We start from the raw sequence: 22,209 nt of genomic DNA on the forward strand, positions 1-22,209 counted from the left end.
ATAGTAATCACAAGAGATTGATTACTGGTAATCAGAGGTAATCAGTAAAGTAATCAAAAGTAACTTTTTTCAAAGGTGCGTAGGGTAACCAACCTGTTTTGGACCCCTTCAGCAGCTGTACATAATTTGGACACTTCCATTTGATTTTGCTGTAAGTGTCCAAATTATGTACAGCTGTTGAGGGGGTCCAAAATACGTTGGTTACCCTAGTAATCATTGCTGTTGGAAACCCTTTGTCATCTCTCTCTACTCTCATTCCCTACACTCAAAACACACTCGACATGTCGCATCCACGTGAAAAATCATGTAAACTTCTGTACAGCAACTTATGTGAACTTCATGTACCAGTTAATGGGAAAATTGATAAAATTTACCGGGATCGCACGTAAACTGGTTAGTATGAGTGCGAGTTACCAACAATTCACGTGAATGTTACTTGGAAAGTGTGATGGATAAGAATTACCTATTGAGCTTGCTGACGTTTATCGTACGCACACGTCGACGCGCGATTTGTTGTTGCTGTTGTTAGATTTTACACGTTTGTTTTTGTTTTCCCCCAGTTATACCCCGGTAAAAAAACATACGTTTGAGTGATAAACGATAAGTTTTTGTAGCCTTTTGCACTGGGCTTAGCAAGTTTATGTTTTCACGTAAACTTGACGTGATGATTTTTTTGAGTGTACACTGTATATTATGCTTTATGCAAAAAACACTTTAAAAGCACGCGCATTTTAGTTTCAGTGTTGGTAAATTTCCGGGCTGCTAGTTTAGTTATTAAGCGACAGTGTTGCTAAAACTGCAGAATTTCATGATCTGAGTAATTCCTGTGCTGGATATTTCCGTTCCAAATTTGCTGGCATCTCTGTTGTATGGAATCAGTCGTGCATGGATCGATTTTTCCCTGCTGACTGGTTCTGTTATTTTCTTTTCAGAGTTGGAGCCTTTGTCGATCAGGATCGTATCTGATTGATAAAAGAAAAAGTTTAATTCTCTGCCTTCTTAGTGTATTTGAGGAATTGTGTTTCATTATCTAAAAACTTAATATTAAAAAGTGAAGTGTTGTATCGTGTAGTAGTAATCACGTAACACTCGGAACTTGCTTTTAGTTTGGCCTATAAACAATTTGTCAAGCAGGATATTATTTCGTTTCTTCCTGCAACAAACGAGTGCATCAAGCTTTATCCACTAAACTTTTTATTACTTGTCCATGTCCAGCTATTAAGTATCAACAGTGAAACTTATGATATCCTGATATTCAACAGTGTTGAACGCATTTTACGTCATTGGATTGAAGTGCGACTCAGCAGGCAAAGCGATTTCGTGACGTGAAGCTAACAGATAGGCTGAATAAGGGTGAGTTTTGCGCAATTAATCCCACTTTCAGCAAGTGCTAAGTGATACTCTTTCGCGCTGTGTAAGGTAATCTTTTATACCGTTCTTTGTATGCAACCAATTTTTGCGTAACGTCTCTACCCTTTACTATCTACATTTATAACTTTTAAGTGTGATTGCTCAACATCCATTGTGCATATGTATACATAGTTCTATATGTAAATTGTGTTATTTTCAAAAAATCATTTTTTTAAATTTTATTTGCCAGTGTATTTCACGATTATTATTTTAAAAATGTAATGGTTTCGATAACGTAATTAAACTTTTGTCTCCCATAGGGAAATATAGCATTCAGTGTAAAAATCGACATTCAAAAAGAGGCCGAAATGGCCGCGTGTTACATGTATTCCATAAAAATTAATTACTTAGGTATGTAGGTATGTGACAGTAACACGTAGGTTTTTTTTCAAAGATGTCTCACCATTTCGATAGTTCAACTGTTACTGAAAATGGTAATCAATCTGATGTGTTATCGTGATGTAAACAGTGGTTAGATTTGTCCTATTTTTTCTTAAGAGATGTGACCCAGATACTTTGTTTTAAAATGCTGTCACACTCGTTTCTAACTGATGCTTTAAGTTTCTGTTGATACAATATTACATCTTTTATCGTAATTGTATAATTTATTACATTTTTACCTAATAGACGTATTTGTGATAAAGCAAATGGTTTTGTGGTGAATTTTAAATAAACTTCCAAATGTAGTAGACATTCAAATGTTAGCTGATGCCCCTTGAAGGATGCAGAAGTTGTGCCTCTTCCATCCACAGGCCCTACTCGTATGGTTTACAGTGTGACTTTTGCTGTAAAAACAAGCTATGTGTTAGGTGAGACATACGTGTATGCATTTCAGTATAATATTTCATTCTCTGCTGAACAAACTAAGCTCAGGAAGCCACTCAATGCGGAACCTTTCAAGGCATTTATTTTTTATTTTGGGAAATATTATTTTTAACATTTTTCATAATATTGATATACCTATTATTCATCGAACAAAAATTGGCAATACTTGGAAGTACGTTATTATATTGTAGTAATGGTATAATATTTGAAGCAGTACTCAGACAGCACGCGGATTTGTTTTTGCCAATTATCGGGCTTAGCATACTGGCTTGAACAATAGTATCACGTGGCCTTTATTAGACCAGAGTTTCGTTGTATACACCTTTTACGATTCATGCACATGTAGTATTCTCGTTTACAGGGAAATACACGCGAGCTTCGCACCTCGCGGGGAAAGATACCGGCTACCAATTGTAAAACTTCAGGTTAACGGGTTATCAATTCGTTCGGAGTATACTGATAACGCAAAGCATACTTTTGCTTCTAATGCATGGCATGCAATTCCAGATTTTAGTGATTTGTTGTTCGTCTAAAGAACGACAAATCAGACTATAACATATTGGCCCAGCCATTCATCTTAATATTGCATGCTTTAAAATGAATATTGATTTATTACTTATATGAAAAGGTATTCACTGAAATTTCTGTGAGCGTTGAGCGTAAATCGTGCTGGCTTACTTGCCATAATATCTACCCCTTGCGTCATCATTTTGCATTAATTTAATTTTTTCTGAAACAGCTAATCCAATTTTAACAATTTATGTTTGAAAGACAGATTATCGGTATCCAATACATTTTTTATTGGCTGTTTGATTTTAAAATTGATTGCCAGTGTTTCTCCAACATCACCTTTCGGAACTCGAATCATTATCTAGTAGCAATGCCTACATGTGCGCTTAAAACATTTGACGTTATATACCTACCTCGCGACAAACCCGTCCTTCTCGGTTAAACATTCGGCTGTTAGGTAACTCGTAATATTTGAATGTGTAAAAGTTTGTTTGTTGTAAATGTTTATTAGTCCGAAGCCTCTTTGCGGAATATCGGAATTGCACAATAAAAATGGAACTCAGACGCTGGGAAGAACAAAAAATGACAGCCAACTGGATAGCAGTCAGAGGATATAACCAGTCAAAGAGATTTATAACTCCAAATGCAAAAACCACTAAAAAGCTCATAGAGCTCAATAAGAGAGCTCTTTGTACATACATATCGACGCTACTCTCCGGCGGCAGCAAGCTGGATTCCGTGCTGCTCGATCATGTGTAGATCATATCACAACGCTCCGCATTATATTGGAACAGATCAACGAATTCCAGGACTCTCTTCTGCTGGTGTTCGTTAACTTCGAAAAGCCGTTCGACCGACTCAACCACGAAAACATCTGGGGCGCACCTAGACGTAGAAGAGTTCCAGATAAGCTAGTCCATCTCATCGAGGCTCAGTACGAGGCGTTCTCGTGCAAGGTTTTGCACGACGGGGTCTTGTCCGACCCCATAAGGGTTACTGCTGGCGTGAGACAGGGCTGCATTTTATTATCACTTTTGTTTCTCATCGTTATGGATGAGATATTAGTTCGAGCAATTGACAGTAGACCAGAAGACCTTGGAATCCTCTTACGATGGAGCTGCTAAATGACCTCGACCTAGCCGACGACGTTGTCTTGCTCGCACAACGCCGAAACGATATGCAGAGCAAGTTAGATGACCTCTCCGAGAGCTCCCAGGCAGCAGGTCTCACAGTCAATGTAGCAAAAACTAAGTCTATGGCAGTGAACACTGACAATTTCACCAACTTCACAGTAGCGAGACAACAAGTTGAGCAAGTAGACGCCTTTCAATATCTTGGTAGCCAGACAACGCCCGATGGTGATACCAAGACTGATATACTGCCGTGAATCGCATATCAGTCCCATATGTATTTTTTGTGATTTTGAGTTTAATCGCTAAACAGTATTAGTTATCATTGTTCTTTAGGTTGTAACAAAAAAATAGCTAGTTTCATTTCAAAAAATATAAAAAAAATATCAGGTCAGTTTGTCCCATCTTAAAAGTAATCGCATATCAGTCCCACAGCGGTGGGCACAGGAAGAAGATATAATATATCCCATACTTTAAAGCTCAAATGAATGATAACACAATTTTATTAACTCTTACGTACTTTATTTACTCATATTTACTCTTATTATAGATAAAATGTTAGCAAACATTACAGATCGTTCGTCAAATATGCGTTCACTGGTTTTGTTCTGGTAATTCAATCCAAAATTGTTTTTTAGTTTCGTCTACTAATGGAACGATGGTTTTAATCAATGATTTTTTCCTTCCATCATCAATCATCCATCAAAATTTTGGTTGATTGTCTTTTTAAATGATTTTCAATATCAAATTCATTAGACATGACTTGTTTTTCTTGCTTCGTTGTAAAAATCTTGCAATGGTTTTGGTTTAGCCCATTCACAGAGTTGCTGTAATGGAATTCGTATGATCTTTTTTTTACAACTACGTATCTGATGTTGTCGATATAGGGTCGAGGCTTCAACTTATTTAAAACATATTGAGATACGCTAAAAACATTTATAAAAAAAACTGTCGGGAAGCATATCCATAATTTCAACGTTGTTTTTGGCGTTTCGTACCGAAAACTTAACGAGGACATTTTTCAGGAGTTATTAAAACTTTTAAATAAACAACACTTTAAGCGAAACAATCAACTTTGACAGTTACACCGTAAATAGAAACCGGTCATAGCGGGACTGATATGCAATTATTTTGCAGTATGTCATGCAAAATAATGGCATATCAGTCCCATTGTTGTTTTTTTATACAAAAATATTATAATTTTATTGTATAGTACTACCAAAGTATTAAAAACATTGTAATACATATTCTTGAGTCAAGTTAATAACGATATGTCATGCGATATTTTTCTTATCTTGATAAACATGATCACAGCTTTCATCACTGTTTTCTCCGATTGATGAATTTCCATATGGGACTGATATGCGATTCACGGCAGTATAGCCACACGGATTAGGGGGCCTTTCCAGGTCTGCGAAACATTTGGCGCTCAAACGCCGAACGCACGAAACCTGAATCTCCTGACGAACTGACATGACACTTAGAAGAAAATCCTTTAAAAACCATTGTCCTGCACATTTTGCTTGCACACTAGCACCCTCTGTTATGCATGTTGCGGAGTAGCTTGCATTTGCAGGGTTTTATGCTGTAGGGTTTTGTACATTTGAATGGGTTTATACTGAAAACTCAAAGCAAAACTCGCGCGCCGCGGTGTGGCCATGTTGCGAAACATGCTTTTTTGAAAAATGAGTGGTTTTTGATTGGACGATGAAATTATCGCGAGTGTCTCGTCTGTTTGTCTGTGCTGAATCTTACATTCAAACGTTAAATCCGTTTAACTGCTGTATGCCTGCGAAACGTGGTGCGTCTCAGCGGAGACAACCCAAAACTGCAGGTATTCTCGTGCCTGATGGCCTGATAACTGGGTATCGAATGAGGAACTCCATCGTTAGTGTTATCAACGGTCGAGAGCCACAGAAATTCGTGAACGTAGGTGGAAGTGGATCGGACATATCTTGAGGAAAGTAGCGAACGAGGTTTGCAGAGAAGCACTCGACTGAAATCCACAAGGACAGCGTAGAAGAGGCAGACCCAGAGGCTCATGGCGACGCAGCTTAGCCAACGACAACCGGGCTGTAGACGAGAACCTGTCCTGGCGACAGGTAAAAGCCATGGCGGGTAACTGTCAGCAGTGGAGATCTCTGAATTCATCCCTTTGGAACATGGACACATAAGTAAGTAAGTAATTTTGTACATACACTGACCTAGTAACTGGGCACTGTCTTGGTAGATATCATTTTAAAAACATTGGTCGGGTTGGTAATTGTATCTATCGTTTTTGCAGGAGACGTAACGGAAGTTAACCAAGCAGTGCCTACAAACGATAACAGCGTGCCGGTTACCGATCTTGAAGAGATTTGGTGAGAAATCGGTCTGCTGAAGAATAATAGAGCCACTGAAAAAGGCCGACTCTCGGCAGGACTCTACAAAAATGGCGAAGACCCGCTAAGTAGCAACGGCACGTAACTTAATAATTTCAAGGATTTTAGTGTACTGCGTGTCCTTTGGTAACTATGCCAGTACTGCGGGGGTTCCGTAGCCGCAAGGTTAGCGAGTCTGCTTTGACAAGCGAGTGGTCGTGGGTTCGAATCTTAGTAGGATCAGGCCATTCGATCAGTGACTTTAGCATATGGGGTTATTCTCAGGCCTCTCATACTCTTTTTTCAAGCTGAATTCTATATGACCCCCATAAAAGCACTCTTGACAGTGCAAAAAATCACTCTTATGACACATTCCAGCGTTACGGGACCCCATTAGCACCCATTGTTACCCTATGAATCGCCGTATGTTTCACCAAATTTTTGGCAAATACCTCTAAAAATAGTTGTTAAAAGAGTACTTCATTTTCAACTAGAATGCCAGGGATTTGATGAAACAGGGACCGATCTGCATAGTACGGATAATGTCCCGTAACGCTGGAATGTGTCTTATAGTCCAATGTTACTGTTCTGCCCCTCCAGGGATGGCTGTAATTGGAGACAGTACTGGGATTGAGGAGCAAGGTGGGTAAAAGTGATCTAGCATTGAAGAAAGGGTAAACCACAAGCACACATAAAATTTAATAAGCAAGTCGCTCATTCAATAGCGATTATAGCAAACAATGCAGTGCATGTTATATAGCAAACACCCGGGCGATATCACAATAGATCAACGATACTGGTCGCAGTGATGAGTCCATACAGGAAAAAAAATGCCAATATTTCTCAACACGATGGAAATCTTAATGACTCGCGATTTTTACCGGGATTTCTTGCGATCTCTACCGAAGAAGCCATCACAGAATGTTCATCCGGATTTTGAAGGATTAAAATGTGTATCGAAAAGATTGAAAGAATTGGTCTTGGATAATTTACGAGTAAATCTTAAAAACGCATGCGAACGGGCAGGCCCGTAATTGTTGTAACTATCAACTATCTGCGCAATATGTCGAAGGACAGGTCCCGAATACGTAGAATGGAGTACCGACATATTGCATCAATGAAATATAGTAATACAGTATATTTTTTTGTTTGTTTTGTAGATGACATCACGATTCGAGCTTGATGCGGCTATCGTTAGTGGTGCTCCAGATGTGCTACCGGGGCAGAGGCGACCACTGCCGGATGATGACATACTAAACGCCGTTGCAACTGATTTCACTCTCCGTAAGCGCTGCGTTTGGGCTCCAGAGGATGAAGATTCTTTGGCATCCGAAGACATAGATCTGCTGGATGACGATGATGAACTAGAAGAAGAAGAGGACGATGGCGTTGGTTGCCCGCTACCTTCAACTCCGGAGGATACCCAATTGCTGGAGGCAGAAATGACAGAAGTGTTAAAGGCGGGTGTACTTTCGGATGAAATCGATCTTGGGGCATTAGCTCATAATGCTGCCGAACAGGCAGAAGAATTCGTGCGCAAAGTGTGGGAAGCGTCTTGGAAAGTATGTCACTTTAAGAACCTACCGTCGTGGCTCCAAGATAACGATTTCCTACACAAAGGCCATCGGCCACCGCTGCCATCCTTTAGCGCTTGTTTCAAGTCGATTTTTCGTATTCATACCGAAACTGGTAACATCTGGACTCATCTATTGGGATGCGTAATGTTTATCGGCGTAGCAACATATTTCATGACGCGCCCGTCCTTCGAAATGGAACTTCAGGAAAAGTTAATTTTCATGGCGTTTTTCATTGGCGCAATCGTTTGTCTGGGCTTTTCATTTGCTTTCCACACGTTATGCTGTCATTCGGAAATGGTTGGCAAACTGTTCTCCAAGTACGTATATCGAGGTTGGCCCTATTCTCACATTCACCTCACCTAAATTATAAAAACCATAAGCAAAATTTATAATCTGGCTTCCATTCAGTCAGCTATGAAATTAAGTGTTACTCATTTAGGTGTCTATGGTAATCCTTGCGCCCGAAACTTTGAGAATCGCCAATCCCCAGGTAACCAATAATCATAAACCAATAATATAATTAGCATTTCATCCTGCACGTTGCTGTATATCAGCTTTTTGACTGTACATATATAGCTGTTGTAAATTGGCATCCACAATTCAATTCAAATTCTTTTTGTCGGTATTCAGAAGCAAAAAAAGTGTCTGCACTATAAGAGGGTTGGCAGTAAAGTAGCTCCATATTTTGACGAAATAGATTACTTAAATGCTTATTGGCTTTCATTTGAATTATCATTGGTAATGCTTCTCAGGTAATGCTTATTGGTTACCGGGGTCGTATTTTCCCTTTCTAAAAGTAAGGCGAAGAAACCGAGAATAGGGTCTCTGATATTCGATATGAATTTTTTGATTTTATTCATTCCATTTTTTAACAGATTAGACTATTGCGGAATCGCTCTACTAATCATGGGATCATTTGTACCTTGGTTGTACTACGGATTCTATTGTCATTACAAGCACAAACTAATTTATCTAACGGTAGTAATTGTTCTTGGCATCACATCGATCATCACGTCTTTGTGGGACAAATTCTCTCAGCCGAATCTTAGACCGTTGCGTGCCGGTAAGTTTTGCTGTTGCAGTTGATAATTAACTTAGTTAATATTATTATTGCACACTATCATGCAGGTGTTTTCATGAGCTTCGGTTTGTCTGGCATCATTCCGGCCATTCATTACGTTCTAATGGAAGGTTGGTTTAGTAAAATATCTCAGGCTAGTCTCGGCTGGCTGATTCTCATGGGATTGCTCTACATTTTGGGTGCACTCTTCTATGCACTTCGAGTGCCCGAGCGGTGGTTTCCAGGAAAATGTGATATTTGGGTAAGCTTCATAGTAGCTGTTGGATCTCGCTTTGTAATACATAATTTCTTTTCTTAACTTATAGTTCCAGTCACATCAAATTTTCCATGTGCTAGTACTCGTAGCCGCTTTTGTGCACTATCATGGAATAAGTGAGATGGCAATGTACCGAGTTACGGTCGGCGAGTGCGATATTCCACACCAGCATCCGGCGATCGGATTTTGAATTGTTCGCTGGTTTTAGCACAGACGCTACAAGAAAGCAGACCATTGGTTTTTTTTGCGATGGTTTCCTTTTTTTGTTCAAAACTTAAGAGATAGAATTTCTTTCATATTTTTGTTGTCTTTAGTAATTTAATATGAAATTGCAATCATAGAACAAATTGTATAAAATAATATATTTTTATCTCATTTTTTTGGAATAATTTCAAAACATTGATTTCAATTAACATGGAAAAACACTTATCATGCATCAAAATTTATGAAAATGTATGCAAGGGAAACGTAGCTGAAACTTTGATCACTCAAGATGAACTTGGAAAATATCGAGGAAATGCCGTTGATAACTTAATGAAACGATTCTACCAGCACGCCAGGAGCTGCAACAAAGTTTCGTAAAGTGTTCCCAAGCTAGTACCCCTTGCGTTGTAATAAAACTAGAAATAAATAAATACCACAAAATTGGCGTATCATGCATCGTGTACACAAATAAGTGTGTTATTGAGAAAGTGAATTATGGAAACAATATTATAGTAAATGAGTCACGTTTGGTTCAATATATGAAATAAGAAAAGACGCTTCTGTAAAATATAATTTATTCTTAATAATTTTTGCTAATTCACCGAGCATAATATAACACAAAATATCAATAAATCTGCGTTAGTGGTATGACTAAAAGTAATGTTTAAACTTATAAATAATATCATCTGAAAACCAAAACACCAACCTTCAATGAAGTATTTTGCGGTGACGTCAGCAACCAAACTGACGTTTGCTGAGGAACAAACAGAAGCAATATTTATTTTTTCGGAAGTTATCGTGTTTGTTTTAATAGTGCCTAATTTGTTCGATATGGGTCGCAGTTGTGTAGTAAGGCATTGTAAATCAACTCATAAAACCCTGTTCATTCGCTTTTTTCGCTTTCCCACTGTAAAAAATTGTGTACCAGCGCTAGCGAAACGAAGAGTTGACGAGTGGAACCGGTGTCTCAGTTCCAAACATAGTTATAATACAGAAAACATTTGGATTTGCAGTCTGCATTTCATTTCTGGTAAGTCTAAAGAATTTTTTTTTCAAATTTTCCAATTTCAAACAATCTGATGTTTTTACTAGGGCAGGCAGCCAAGCTAACAGACGACACCAACGTCGATTGGGTTCCAAATACGAATTTGAACCTAAAACAAACAGATGAATCCTATTGCAATGTGGAATATTGTGAAATAGGCAGTGGCGCTTCTAAACTAACTACGATAAATAACGAACATTTCGAAAAATTCGCGAATCACCAATATAAATTATTGATTGGAAATAAGCATGCAAGTGACGATTACAACGGAACGGACGATGAGAGCTACGACGATTACAACAATTTTAAAAGCAATTTCCATGACCTGGAACTGGTTAAATTAGGGCAAAATATAAGGAGCACACCACTAAAACTCGACCACTGCTCATTTGGAAATTCTGACTGCGACAACTCTTCCAAACTAAATGAGAACGGTAAGATAATCCCATAGTTAAATGAACAAAAATGATTATTACATTAAATTGAATATTTCAACGTTTACATGATACATTTCAGGAAACAACAATTTTGCACAATCACCTACGGCACAAGAAACACATGACTGCACCATGATGAAGCGCTATCGGTTAGAATTAGAACGGCTTCAGCAACGTACACAAGCCCTAGAGACGGAAAAGGCTAAGTGGCATAGAGGTTTGGCATGGCTAAGCAATGATAGTCGGTGTAACCAGTACACCGGAATTGGAAGTTTCAAAACGTTAGGGCATATTTTCAACTTTGTTGAAAGCAGTTTGTTCAAGCCGTACTGCAATATGTCCAAAGAGCAGGTTTTCGTAATGACTCTGAGGAAACTACGTTGCAATACAAATTTTAATGTGCTAGCCGAAGATTATTCGATTTGCCCTACTACCGCTTCAAAATACTTTTACCGTACAGTATACGTACTACATGAGTGCTTAAAGCACGCACTTGAAATGCCCTCAAAAGAAATTACGATTTGTCATACTCCCAGGATTTTCAAGCAAAAGTATGGACAGCGGAGAATTTTTATTATTGACTGCTTTGAAGTGCGGACTGAAAAACCGTCGAATCCTAAAGCTGCCAATTCTCATCACAGTGCTTATAAAATGACACATACAACTAAGTTTTTAATTGCTTTGTCGGGTGACGGTACTATTTCATTCATTTCAAATGCATACGCTGGACGATGCTCCGACCGTTTCATCGCGAAGGATTCAGGTTTTCTTGATCTTCTAGAAGAGCGTGACGTTGTCCTGGCAGACAAAGGATTCGACATACATGATATGGTGGCTGAAAAAGGTGCAATATTAAACATCCCTACGTTTCTCAGAAAAAATTTGCAGTTGAACCCGCTAAATATTGAAAGAGATAAGCAGTTGACATCACTAAGAGTGCACGTGGAACGTATAATTGGAATACTGAAAGAAAAATATACGTACCTTAAAGGGACGATTTTAGTAGACTCCTTGAGACGGTTTGAGAATGGTTTTAACGTTGTGGATTTAATAGTACGTTTGGCCTGTATATTGGTGAACTTTAATCGTTCTCTTCTGCCTGCATGAAATAATTTCGATATTGGATTTATTATAAATGCGGCTGACCGTTTTACAAACATGCTTGATTCTAGCGAAAAATTCAACTTAAAAATCACTCGAAATATTCTTTAACAGTGCATTACCTCATTTTTAGAGTAGTAATTCCCTAGAAGTTCAGGGAACACTATATTGTAGAAGTATTGGCGACTTCTAATTACGCAGTATTTCCATAGCTCCTCGTCCTTTTCAACTTTAATTATAATACTTTCTTTTCTGCTCCACACAAGGAACCATCCGAAGTCTGATTGTGTAATAAATATTTGAGCTTGTATTTGGTAGTAATAGCTATGCGTTTTTACTATTTCAAAATTTTCTTCATTCAGTTTAATGAACCGATTAGATCCACGTGAAATATCCCGTAAGCCCAACTGCTCATCTAATTTGCTATTTTTGTCCAATCTGTAAGGACATTTGATTTCGATTGCAAATTTGCCGCAGCATGAACAACTACCAACAGAATCAGGCGATGCAGCTAAGAATGGATTTTGGCGGTCCAAGAATATGCCACAACTCTGTATATGTACATCATAGTGTGTTTCTTTCAGTAATTTTTGAATATAACACTTAGCATTTGTTTCGTTTTTTCGACCATATGCCATTGCTGGCGAATCATGATTCATTGTATATGGATGGCAAATTTTTTTTAGGAGAGTTAGTTTTCGAGGAGGGCATGAATTTGAAGTGTGTACGCTTTCTTTAAGGTTTGATGCTGTTATCCTTCCAATACGTGTCCAATGCCATAATTCTGAACGATACTGTTGCCGGGTAAGTTTCTCTACATCAGCAACTACTGATTCGCTCAGATATAAAGTAATCATATTAGCTATTTGGCGAAGCTCGAATAATGTTTTCGACTCATTGGTAGTACAAAAATGGTTTTGAAGCAAAATATTTTTATTTAAAAAAATACCGAATGGAATTTCTGATTCCTTACAGTCCTTGCAAGCAAAAGTGGCTTTATTGCATATTCTGTTTAATATTACTTCATCCCCTCCGTCCTTGCCAATTTTTTGTAACAGGTTACAAAATTCTTCGCGTGTTGGTACACTGTTACTGTCGCAAAATTTGTTTGTTGCGTTTCCATTATTAGTATCCTTCACTTGCTTATAAATATCTTCTTTAACAAGCTTTAGTGGCTGCCACCAATAAGCAGGTATATCCGTTACCGTTATCTGTTGAGTGTATGAACGATAAAGAACTTACTGAAATTTATTTTCATACTTACCCTTCTATCAGTACATTGAGCATGCAAGTTCGCCAGCGAATAAAGAACGGCACTTACGTGTGAACATGTTTCACTGATACCCGCAATACAGTTGCAATGAGCACATAAAATATTACCCGGTTTCCCAATTATAATTGTGAGATATGTTATTTCTTTCAGTGTTTTATAGCTGTCATCGACAGCAATCCCTGTTTGCCAGATCAGTCATGTACAGAAGATGCGAGCGACAACATTTTGTTATACCTTTGATATGAATAAATAAACCGTAGTTCGAAACCGTAATGACTTGTGATTTATATCATGAAGTAACACGACATTACATTGGCGACGAGTCAGGAAACCAGCACGCGTTTTGATGAAGAAAAACCCAGCTGGACAGGAAAGGAACTGGTTATTTTTCGACGCGACATTTTCGGAATACTTAGCAGCAAAATGGCGGAACGCGCCGCTAGCTTTCGCAGTTTTGATTCAGAGAGCGAAGAATGGGAGCTGTACAGAGAGCAGTTAGAGCAGTTTTTGAGTCTAATGGCGTGGAAGAGAACAGGAAGCGGGCGGTTTTGATTAACCATTTGAGCTCTAAGACATATAAGCTGCTGAGGGATTTGTGTACACCGAATCAACCAAAAGAGAAATCGTATACCGAATTATGCAAGTTGCTTTCTACTCATTTCACCCCGCCGGTCGTCGTACATAAGGAGAGGAGAGTATTTTCACGAGCGCAGAGGCATGAGCACGGCCATGAAAGTGTTAATGACTGGATGGTTCGGGTTAAAAATCTGGCTGCAAACTGTAAGTTTGAGCAGAATTTACAACACAGTCTCGTCAACAAATTCATCGATGGACTAGAAGGCAAAGCGTTTGATAGAATCTGTGAAGAGAACGAAGCGATTACTCTGGAAAAGGCACAAGAGTTGGCGTTGAAGTATGAAGCTGACAAAATGGAAGCACCGCTAAACTTTGTTGACAGAAAAGGGGCATCTAGTGGCATGCGGAAGGAAAATCGACGACCGGAACAGTTGATGAATAAGGCAACCGTGAAGTGTTTTGTGTGCGGTCGGTCAGGTCATTATCGGAAAAATTGCCGCTTCCGAGAATACACATGCAAAAAGTGTAACCGGAAGGGTCATTTGCAATCAGTTTGCGAGGTGCAGAAAAATTTCTTCGTTGGTACGGAGTCGGACGACAGCGATTATACGAAGAGCAGAGAAAACACGGCAGAGGAGCAGGTTCAATTGCAGCAAAACTATATAAGTAAGTGTGAAACAATCAGTTTGCACAAGTTGTCAGTGTCCCAGTATAAGTCGGATTGGTTAAAAATGGAAATCAAAGTGCTGGGGGAAGAAATGTTGATGGAATTGGATTCCGGTGCGGGTGTATCTGTTATTTCGGTAAACTATTACAAAGCAAAGTTCAGTGGATGGCGACTTGAAACATCTAATCTACAACTCCAGTTATACTCAGGGCATAAGATGAAAGTTGTGGGTACGATACTACCGATAATCGAATATAATGGTAAAGTGAAAAGAATATTGTTCGCGGTGGTAGAGGAAGAAGGACCACCGTTGTTAGGTAAAAATTTCATGAATGCTTTTGGGGTGCGCTTGGCTATCGTGAATAACATTGTTGCCAGTTTTGAACCGGAGTTAGCAAAATTATTATCGAGACACGAGTGCTTGTTTGCTACGTCCCTGGGTTGCTACGAATACGGGACAGTAAACTTAGAATTGATGGATGGAGCTGAACCGACTTTTAAGAAACCCCGGCAAGTACCGTATAAATTTCAACAGCAGGTTGCGTCGGAATTAAATCAAATGGAAAAAAGCGGAATTATTACTAGAGTTGATAGCAGTCAGTGGGGCACACCGTTGGTTCCGGTGGTAAAATCAGATGGAGGTATAAGGCTTTGCGGTGACTATAAAGTAACTCTCAATCGTCATTTGAAAGACGTCAAGCACCCACTACCAACAGCGGAAGAAATTTTTGCCAAACTGAACGGTGGGACTCGGTTTTCTAAGTTGGATCTATCCAAAGCATACAATCAGTTCGAATTGAATGATTATTCTAAGAAACTTTGTGCTATTTCCACTAGCCAAGGTGTTTACCAAATGAACCGTTTGCCTTTTGGAGTGAAGCCTGCCTCAGGAATTGTTCAAAGGGAGCTCGAAAAACTGTTTTGCGGTATGAAGGGTGTATCTAATTTCTTAGATGACATAATCGTTGCCGGCTCAAATGATGAAGAGCATATACAACGTTTAGAGAAGGTTTTTTGTGCTCTTGAAAAAGCAGGTCTAAAATTAAACAAATCTAAATGTGAATTTTTCAAGACCAGTGTGACTTTCATGGGTTATATCATTACAAAGAACGGTCTTAAAAAGACAGATGATCGTATAAGAGCCATCAGAGATGTTCCGGAACCAAAAACGTTAACCGAGGTGAGAGCATTTGCGGGACTGGTCAATTATTATGCCAAATTCGTTGCTGGACTAGCAGACATCATGAATCCGTTGTATAAACTATTACGGAAAAACGTCAGATTCGAATGGACGGAAGAGTGTAGCAAGGCGTTTCAGAAAATCAAACAGGAAATTTGCAAAGATGTTACGTTGGCTCATTTCAATCCGTCTGCTGCATTATGTCTTACGTGCGACGCTTCAAATGTCGGTGTGTCGGCTGTGCTAAGTCAGAAGGAACACGGTGTTGAACGACCAGTGGCATTCGCATCTAGGGTACTTCACCCATCAGAAGCTAATTATAGTGTCATTGACCGGGAAGCGTTGGCGATTATATATGGAGTAAACAAGTTCTTTTTGTATCTGGCAGGTAACAAATTTACAATACGAACGGATCATAAACCGCTATTGTCTCTTTTTCATCCAAAAAAAGGAATTCCAACAATTGCGGCAAGTCGAATGCAAAGATGGGCGCATTTCCTATCTGGTTTTAATTATGACATAGGCTATGCTAAATCACAGGCAAACGTTGCAGACTTTGCTTCTCGGTTCCCGGTGGAGTCCTGGAAAATTTGGAAAGAGGAAGACTCGTATCTTAATTTTATCAATGCGGACGAATGTGGATTAATTTCGAAGGATAAATTAGTGGTTGAAACTGAAAAGGATGCAGACCTTGGAAAACTACTCACATTTTTGACTAAAAAGGAAGACCAAATTCCACCAAACCATCCGTTTTTAAGATATATCAATGAGCTGTCAGTAGAAGGTAACGTCATTATGCGTGGACCCAGAGTTGTAGTTCCCACGACGCTACGGAAGAGCGTGTTGACGAAACTCCACCAGTCACACCTGGGTATTGTAAAAAGTAAGAGTATTGCTAGAAGTAACTTTTGATGGCCTGGTATCGATAAAGAGATTGAAGACTTTGTTAAAAATTGTTCAAGTTGTCTACTGTATAGCGCTTCGCCCCCTAAAGCTGAGCTCATTCCTTGGAAACCACCAAGCAAAATTTGGAGTAGAATTCACGTGGATTTTGCAGGACCGGTAAAAGGATGGTACTATTTGCTTATTATTGACGCCTTATCGAAATGGGTGGAGGTTTTTCCCACAAAAACCTGCAATTCGCAATTTGTTTTGGATAAACTGTCTGAATGTATTGCTCGGTTTGGAATTTTTGATGAGTTAGTAAGCGATAATGGAACGCAATTTGTAGCGGCGGAAGTACAAAAGTTTTTATCAGCCAATGGTATCCGCCACAGTTTGACAAGTCCGGGTCATCCCGCTACAAATGGTGCTGCAGAGAACATAGTTAAAACCTTCAAATCATCCCTGCTGAAAAACTTACGTGAACAAAACAAAAGTGTTTGCAGTATCGTTTCAAATTTTGTAATGGGGTACAGGAAAGCTACGCACTGTTCGACCGGCATGTCACCAGCGCACCTAATGCTTGGAAGAGATATTAAAAGTTCCTTAGAACTAATGAAACCGAAGTGTAATGAGATGGAACAAGCACCTGCGGAGCTACGTACAGCAGTGAGCAATATTTTGAAAAAACAAGAGCTGCAGAGGATGGTGGTACGAGGAAAGTACTGTTTCAGGAGGGAGATAGAGTCGTGGTTCGAGACTATAGCAATCCAAATAAGGCTGCGTGGGTCCCAGCTATTGTTCGAGCTGTTTTGGGAAAACGTAACTATCGGGTACAATTACTAGAAACCGGTCGGTTCATCAAGCGTCATCTTAACCAAATGAGGAGAGACTCGCGTAGCTATCAGCTTATGGATGAGGATTCTACAACGGTCATTCCACACGCAAACCGAAGTGTCTGCGGTTTAGCCCCCGTTAAGAGAACATTTAGTAACGTTGCAACAATTAACGATGATTTAAACGATAGTCTAGCATCTAGTTCAAATGAAACTGAAAACGAATCGTTTGTTAGTGTAGAGAACCTGACACGCGATATGAGCCGTTTGAGCTTGGATATTAGTGAAGCCGTGGAGACACCTGGTGATCCAATCCATCAACCTTCTTCCTGGAACAAATCAGCAGATAGTGATGAAGGGTTAGAAGTTAGTGGGTTTGCTCGAGGTTTTTGGAGACTAAGAGATGTAGAAGGAAGAATTTATAAAAAGTAAAAAAGTTCATTTTGTTTTTCCAGATGCTTAGTATTGAAACAATTGATTTGATCATCAATGAATTGTCTTAGTGTGAGGGTGTGAGATATGTTATTTCTTTCAGTGTTTTATAGCTGTCATCGACAGCAATCCCTGTTTGCCAGATCAGTCATGTACAGAAGATGCGAGCGACAACATTTTGTTATACCTTTGATATGAATAAATAAACCGTAGTTCGAAACCGTAATGACTTGTGATTTATATCGTGAAGTAACACGACATTACAATAATCCAAGGACGTAGCATAGATTCATTCAACCGCATTGAATGAATAACCTGTTGTAATAAGTTATAATGGGAATTGGTCAATGCGGGTTGCGCTCAGCTATAAGCTCTTGACAAATCTAAATGTGAATAGTATCCTAATCCAAATCTAAATGTGCAAATCTAAATCCTGCTCTAATCACAATTGCTGATAAATAACCTAAATTCTACCTAAAAACATTCAATATAAATTATTTTAAGACACATTTGCTTCAGATCAGACATCAGACACAATTTTACAAAATGGCATTGGAGCGAATGTATATATCTTTTTTGGGAAGGGAATAAATGTCTAATGCGAAGAATGATTAATTAGATAAACTAAACAATTGCGATATATAGACCAAAAATATATTGGGTTGGTGGGCAGGTGGGACCAATAAATCGAAATTGTCCAGTTTACCAAATTAATTCTTCTTTGTATCAGACACTTACTCCCTTCCCAAAAAAGAGTCTATGTAAGGACCGCCACATACAAGTAAAAGAAAAAAAAGAATAGTGTACATACAACTTTTTTGCGGAAATTAGCTCACCTTACCCATCACGATGTATTCTTCTCCCAAAAGCTTTCCATCTACTGAATGTACAAATCCATTTTCGAATTTTTTGTATCCTTCCATACTGCGACTGTTTTTTATTATATTCCCGGTGTAAGGCGACCGAAAGTTTATCAAATAATCTATTACACTCCCCGTCGTCACTTTAGTAGGCAATTCGGGTTTTTGAAATTTAATGGTATACGGGTCTATTCGTCCAATCATTTTTATTTTGTCCAAGTATCTCTGGTAGACATTTGAATTTTCCTTGGGAAGATTGCAGGCGTAACTCGACAATTTAAATTGATCCTGAAATGACAAAAATTATCGCTGTTCTTCTATATACCAGCTATTCCTACCATGATATAAACAATTTAAAAATCGAAACTGACCGCAAAATAAGAAAACTAGCGCTGTTTCACCTTTATATTTCAACATTCTGGTAATCTTTCATTAAAAAGTAAAAGAAAATTATCTTGCACCGGAGCCAATGTTTGTACAGCTGATGTAAAGAAAATGTAAACAAGATCCTCAGCTAATGTCAAAAAATCTTTATATGTGTGCGGGATGGAATACTTCATACACCTAACGTTTTAGCACTGACGAAGTTTTAGTATAGCGAACAGACATCCAAGCTAGAGAGCGCTCATTGTGCAAATTGCTGTAGCGGAAACAATGTGCGATTTTATTATTTTTGGTGATTTGTGTATGTTGGCGGCACGGGAATGACACTTCCAATACCAACCTATACAAAAAAAACGTAGCCAACATAGAGCGGGCCCAAGCTGACAGCTTCATAGATGGGCTCAAGCTGACAACCGAGTCGGATGTATAAATTGTTAAATTTTGTTAGTTTTAGTTCGATTTTAGTCAAGGTTTTAGCATCACATAGCCAATTTCAGGCAGACAATTAATGCGAAATACGTGAAACTGTGAAAATGGTTAGATAAATTCGTTTTGTGAAATCGCTTTGCGTTTGCCGCCTTTTTCATGTGAGCAACGAAAATGTGACGTCATATCAGCCCCCTGGTTGGCGGTGTCACTTGCATTCGTATATGCGGCTGCCTGCAAGGAGTTTTCAGTAGTCAGGCGTAGTCAGATTTCTTTAAAATTGTACCGCTGCTTACCTATAGGCATAGACGAACGGACATAACACTTACCCTCCCATTCTTCGCACGGTTTAACAGTCATTTCAAATTTTTTGTTGGTTGGGAATGTCTTCGTATTCGCCAAAGTGTCGCTTCTTAATGAAAAGAGGTGACTGTCCCATAAATATACTTACTTGTTAGAGTTAGCGTTCTGGCAAAATTTGCGGGACGATAACTTTTGTTGATTGTTTTCCAAGAATGGTATCTGTCTGTCTGTGATACGTAAGCAATGCAATGGAATTATTTCGGGTTAATCATCAGTAAGTTTTACCCAAGTAACAACCGTAGCTGAATCACAGAGAACAGACTACCAGGTAATTGACAAAAAGTGTGTAAAAGATTTTTATGTAATCTACGAGTAATGCTTCTATAGAGCACCCCTCGAGCAGTAAGTGCGGCAAACTAAATCCACAGAGAACAGACTACCAGGTAATTGACAAAAAGTGTGTAAAAGGTTTTTATGTAATCTACGAGAAATCCTTCAATAGAGCACCCCTCGAGCAGTAAGTGGCAAACTAAATCTTGATGGCGCTGCCGTCGCTGCTATGTAACTCCAGCACAAAGAAATATTGATAAAGGTACATGGATATTTTTTGATGCGTTTGGCAAACTATTTCTGGAGGGCGCTACCGACAGATTTTACACACAAAAAATCGATTACTTCCTTCGAGCCTGTTAATCTGTTCTCTGTGCTTGAAATATATCATAATTTTGGCGGTTTACGAGATAATTTCCGTATCCTATTGGTAAATATATATTTGTTAACAGTTTTATCTAAGATACACAGTTAAAATTCAAGATGTTGGTGCAAAAATTACAAATTCCTTTTCAGTAGTCCAATAGAGTGTAATTGCTAAAGAAATTCGTAACAAACCATAGCATTTTAACAAGCCTACGTTGTTATCCACCTGCTGCCATGCTCATTGCAAGCGTTGCTAAGGCGGTAAACAACATTCCACTATTATAGGCAAATTTTCCACTATTATAGGAACATTACCACTACTTTAGGAGCACATACTAATGTCAGGAAAAGCAATATTTTAGATATATTAACCAGCAGAATGGTATAATTTTGGTATGTATTTAAAGCCAACACTATGGTGCACCATATTATCATGTAGTTCTATTGGAAACTGATAAATTGAGCGTTCAAATCTTCTTTACACACTATCCCCCGACATAATCCCTCCATTACTGGAGCATCTACCCTACTCCTGAATATATGATTAAGATATAATCAAATATTGCAATTGTCTATCCTGCTTTATAATTCACAGTCATGAATTGTATATGAAGACACGCACGACTGCAAAACAACTTATTGTTCACTTCGATTTGACATACTCTAATCATTATACAATTCCAATGTGTAATTGACCTGAAAATGATTTTATGTGAACTTTATATTACGATTTTGTGTTATCTGGAATGCAGCCCCCTTTTTTGGAGTGTATCAGCAGCGGATTGTAGCAGCAAGAAGCGTGCAATAAACATGTTAACAATTAAGCCTCATTCCATCGTCAATAAAAACGATCATTTCAAATTTTCGCTTAAGCCAAGACTCAAACAACAGTCGCTGCGCGAGAACGCCGCTCGCCTGCGCTGGCGCTGATGTCAGATATTATCCAGCTTTTTACGAGCCATAATGGCGGACGTGTTCGTAATATTTGTACAGCATTTTTGACAATTCCCTAATACATCGCACGTTTCCTTTCCGTACATTCCTTTGGTTTTACCGTGAACGCGCGGAAAGAAAACGTGCGATGTATTAGGGAAATGTCAAAAATGCTGTACAAATATTACGAACACGTCCGCCATTATGGCTCGTAAAAAGCTGGATACAAGTAAATTTATAGCATTGCTAAATTTATCCAGCTTTTTACAAGCCATAATGGTGGACGTGTTCGTAATATTTGAACAACATTTTTGACATTTCCCTAATACATCACACGTTTGCTTTCCGTACATTCCTTTAATTTAACCGTGAACGTGCGGAAAGAAAACGTGCGATGTATTAGAGAAATGTCAAAAATGCTGTTCAAATATTACGAACACGTTCGCCATTATGGTTTGTAAAAAGCTGGATAGCAACCTACTCTGCGTAGCGCGAAGACTGCACCAGGTGATGCTAGTGTTTTTTCCAAATTTTAGGGGTGTCAATGAAACGGTGTTTTGTTAGAAAATTTGTTCGAAGTGTTACGTCTGTTAGTCTGTGATTAAATTATACCTGCTTTGTCATGTTCCATATTATTCTCTTACATTTTGCCTGAAACTGCAAAACTGATGAACCACTTTTCTCCTGCCTCAAAGTGTTACATTTCTGGCTTTAGTTTTCAGAAGGTCGCATAATCAACCATTTTACATGCAATATGCGACCGTTTGAAAACTAAAGCCAGATTCGACATAAAGAAAATCGACCGAAAAATAAAGACTGGTTCTG

The 22,209-nt window shown here is 38.7% G+C and overlaps 2 protein-coding genes across 2 annotated transcripts; one reads left to right on the plus strand and one right to left on the minus strand.

Moving 5' to 3' along the window:
- Window positions 1–875: 875 nt before the first annotated feature.
- LOC128733052 (adiponectin receptor protein) lies at window positions 876–10,000 on the plus strand. Its single transcript, XM_053826625.1, has 5 exons — window positions 876–1,353; window positions 7,396–8,129; window positions 8,688–8,875; window positions 8,941–9,134; window positions 9,199–10,000. The coding sequence occupies exons 2-5, from the start codon at window positions 7,396–7,398 to the stop codon at window positions 9,337–9,339; spliced, it is 1,257 nt and encodes a 418-aa protein (XP_053682600.1). The 5' UTR covers window positions 876–1,353; the 3' UTR covers window positions 9,340–10,000.
- Window positions 10,001–11,612: 1,612 nt separating this feature from the next.
- LOC128745553 (uncharacterized) lies at window positions 11,613–21,737 on the minus strand. Its single transcript, XM_053842627.1, has 7 exons — window positions 21,714–21,737; window positions 18,619–18,930; window positions 18,043–18,097; window positions 13,201–13,325; window positions 12,910–13,147; window positions 11,820–11,934; window positions 11,613–11,670 (listed from the first exon to the last, which is right to left on the minus strand). Exons 1-7 carry the CDS (start codon window positions 21,735–21,737, stop codon window positions 11,613–11,615), a joined length of 927 nt encoding a protein of 308 aa, XP_053698602.1.
- Between the last annotated feature and the right edge of the window lie 472 nt (window positions 21,738–22,209).

This window comes from Sabethes cyaneus, chromosome 1 (genome assembly GCF_943734655.1).
Source record: "Sabethes cyaneus chromosome 1, idSabCyanKW18_F2, whole genome shotgun sequence".
NCBI classification, from domain to species: domain Eukaryota; kingdom Metazoa; phylum Arthropoda; class Insecta; order Diptera; family Culicidae; genus Sabethes; species Sabethes cyaneus.

What these genes read in the sequence shown, in the direction of transcription:
- LOC128733052 (XM_053826625.1), top strand. Translation starts at nt 7,396, where the DNA reads ATGACATCACGATTCGAGCTTGATGCGGCTATCGTTAGTGGTGCTCCA. An exon ending in TCTTAGACCGTTGCGTGCCG is followed by an intron (nt 8,876 to 8,940) that starts GTAAGTTTTGCT and finishes ACTATCATGCAG; the next exon opens with GTGTTTTCATGAGCTTCGGT. An exon ending in CAGGAAAATGTGATATTTGG is followed by an intron (nt 9,135 to 9,198) that starts GTAAGCTTCATA and finishes CTTAACTTATAG; the next exon opens with TTCCAGTCACATCAAATTTT.
- LOC128745553 (XM_053842627.1), bottom strand. Translation starts at nt 21,737, where the DNA reads ATGTACGGAAAGCAAACGTGTGAT. An exon ending in AATACATCGTGATGGGTAAG is followed by an intron (nt 18,098 to 18,618) that starts GTGAGCTAATTT and finishes TTATTACAACAG; the next exon opens with GTTATTCATTCAATGCGGTT. An exon ending in ACGTCCTTGGATTATTGTAA is followed by an intron (nt 13,326 to 18,042) that starts TGTCGTGTTACT and finishes CAATTATAATTG; the next exon opens with GGAAACCGGGTAATATTTTA.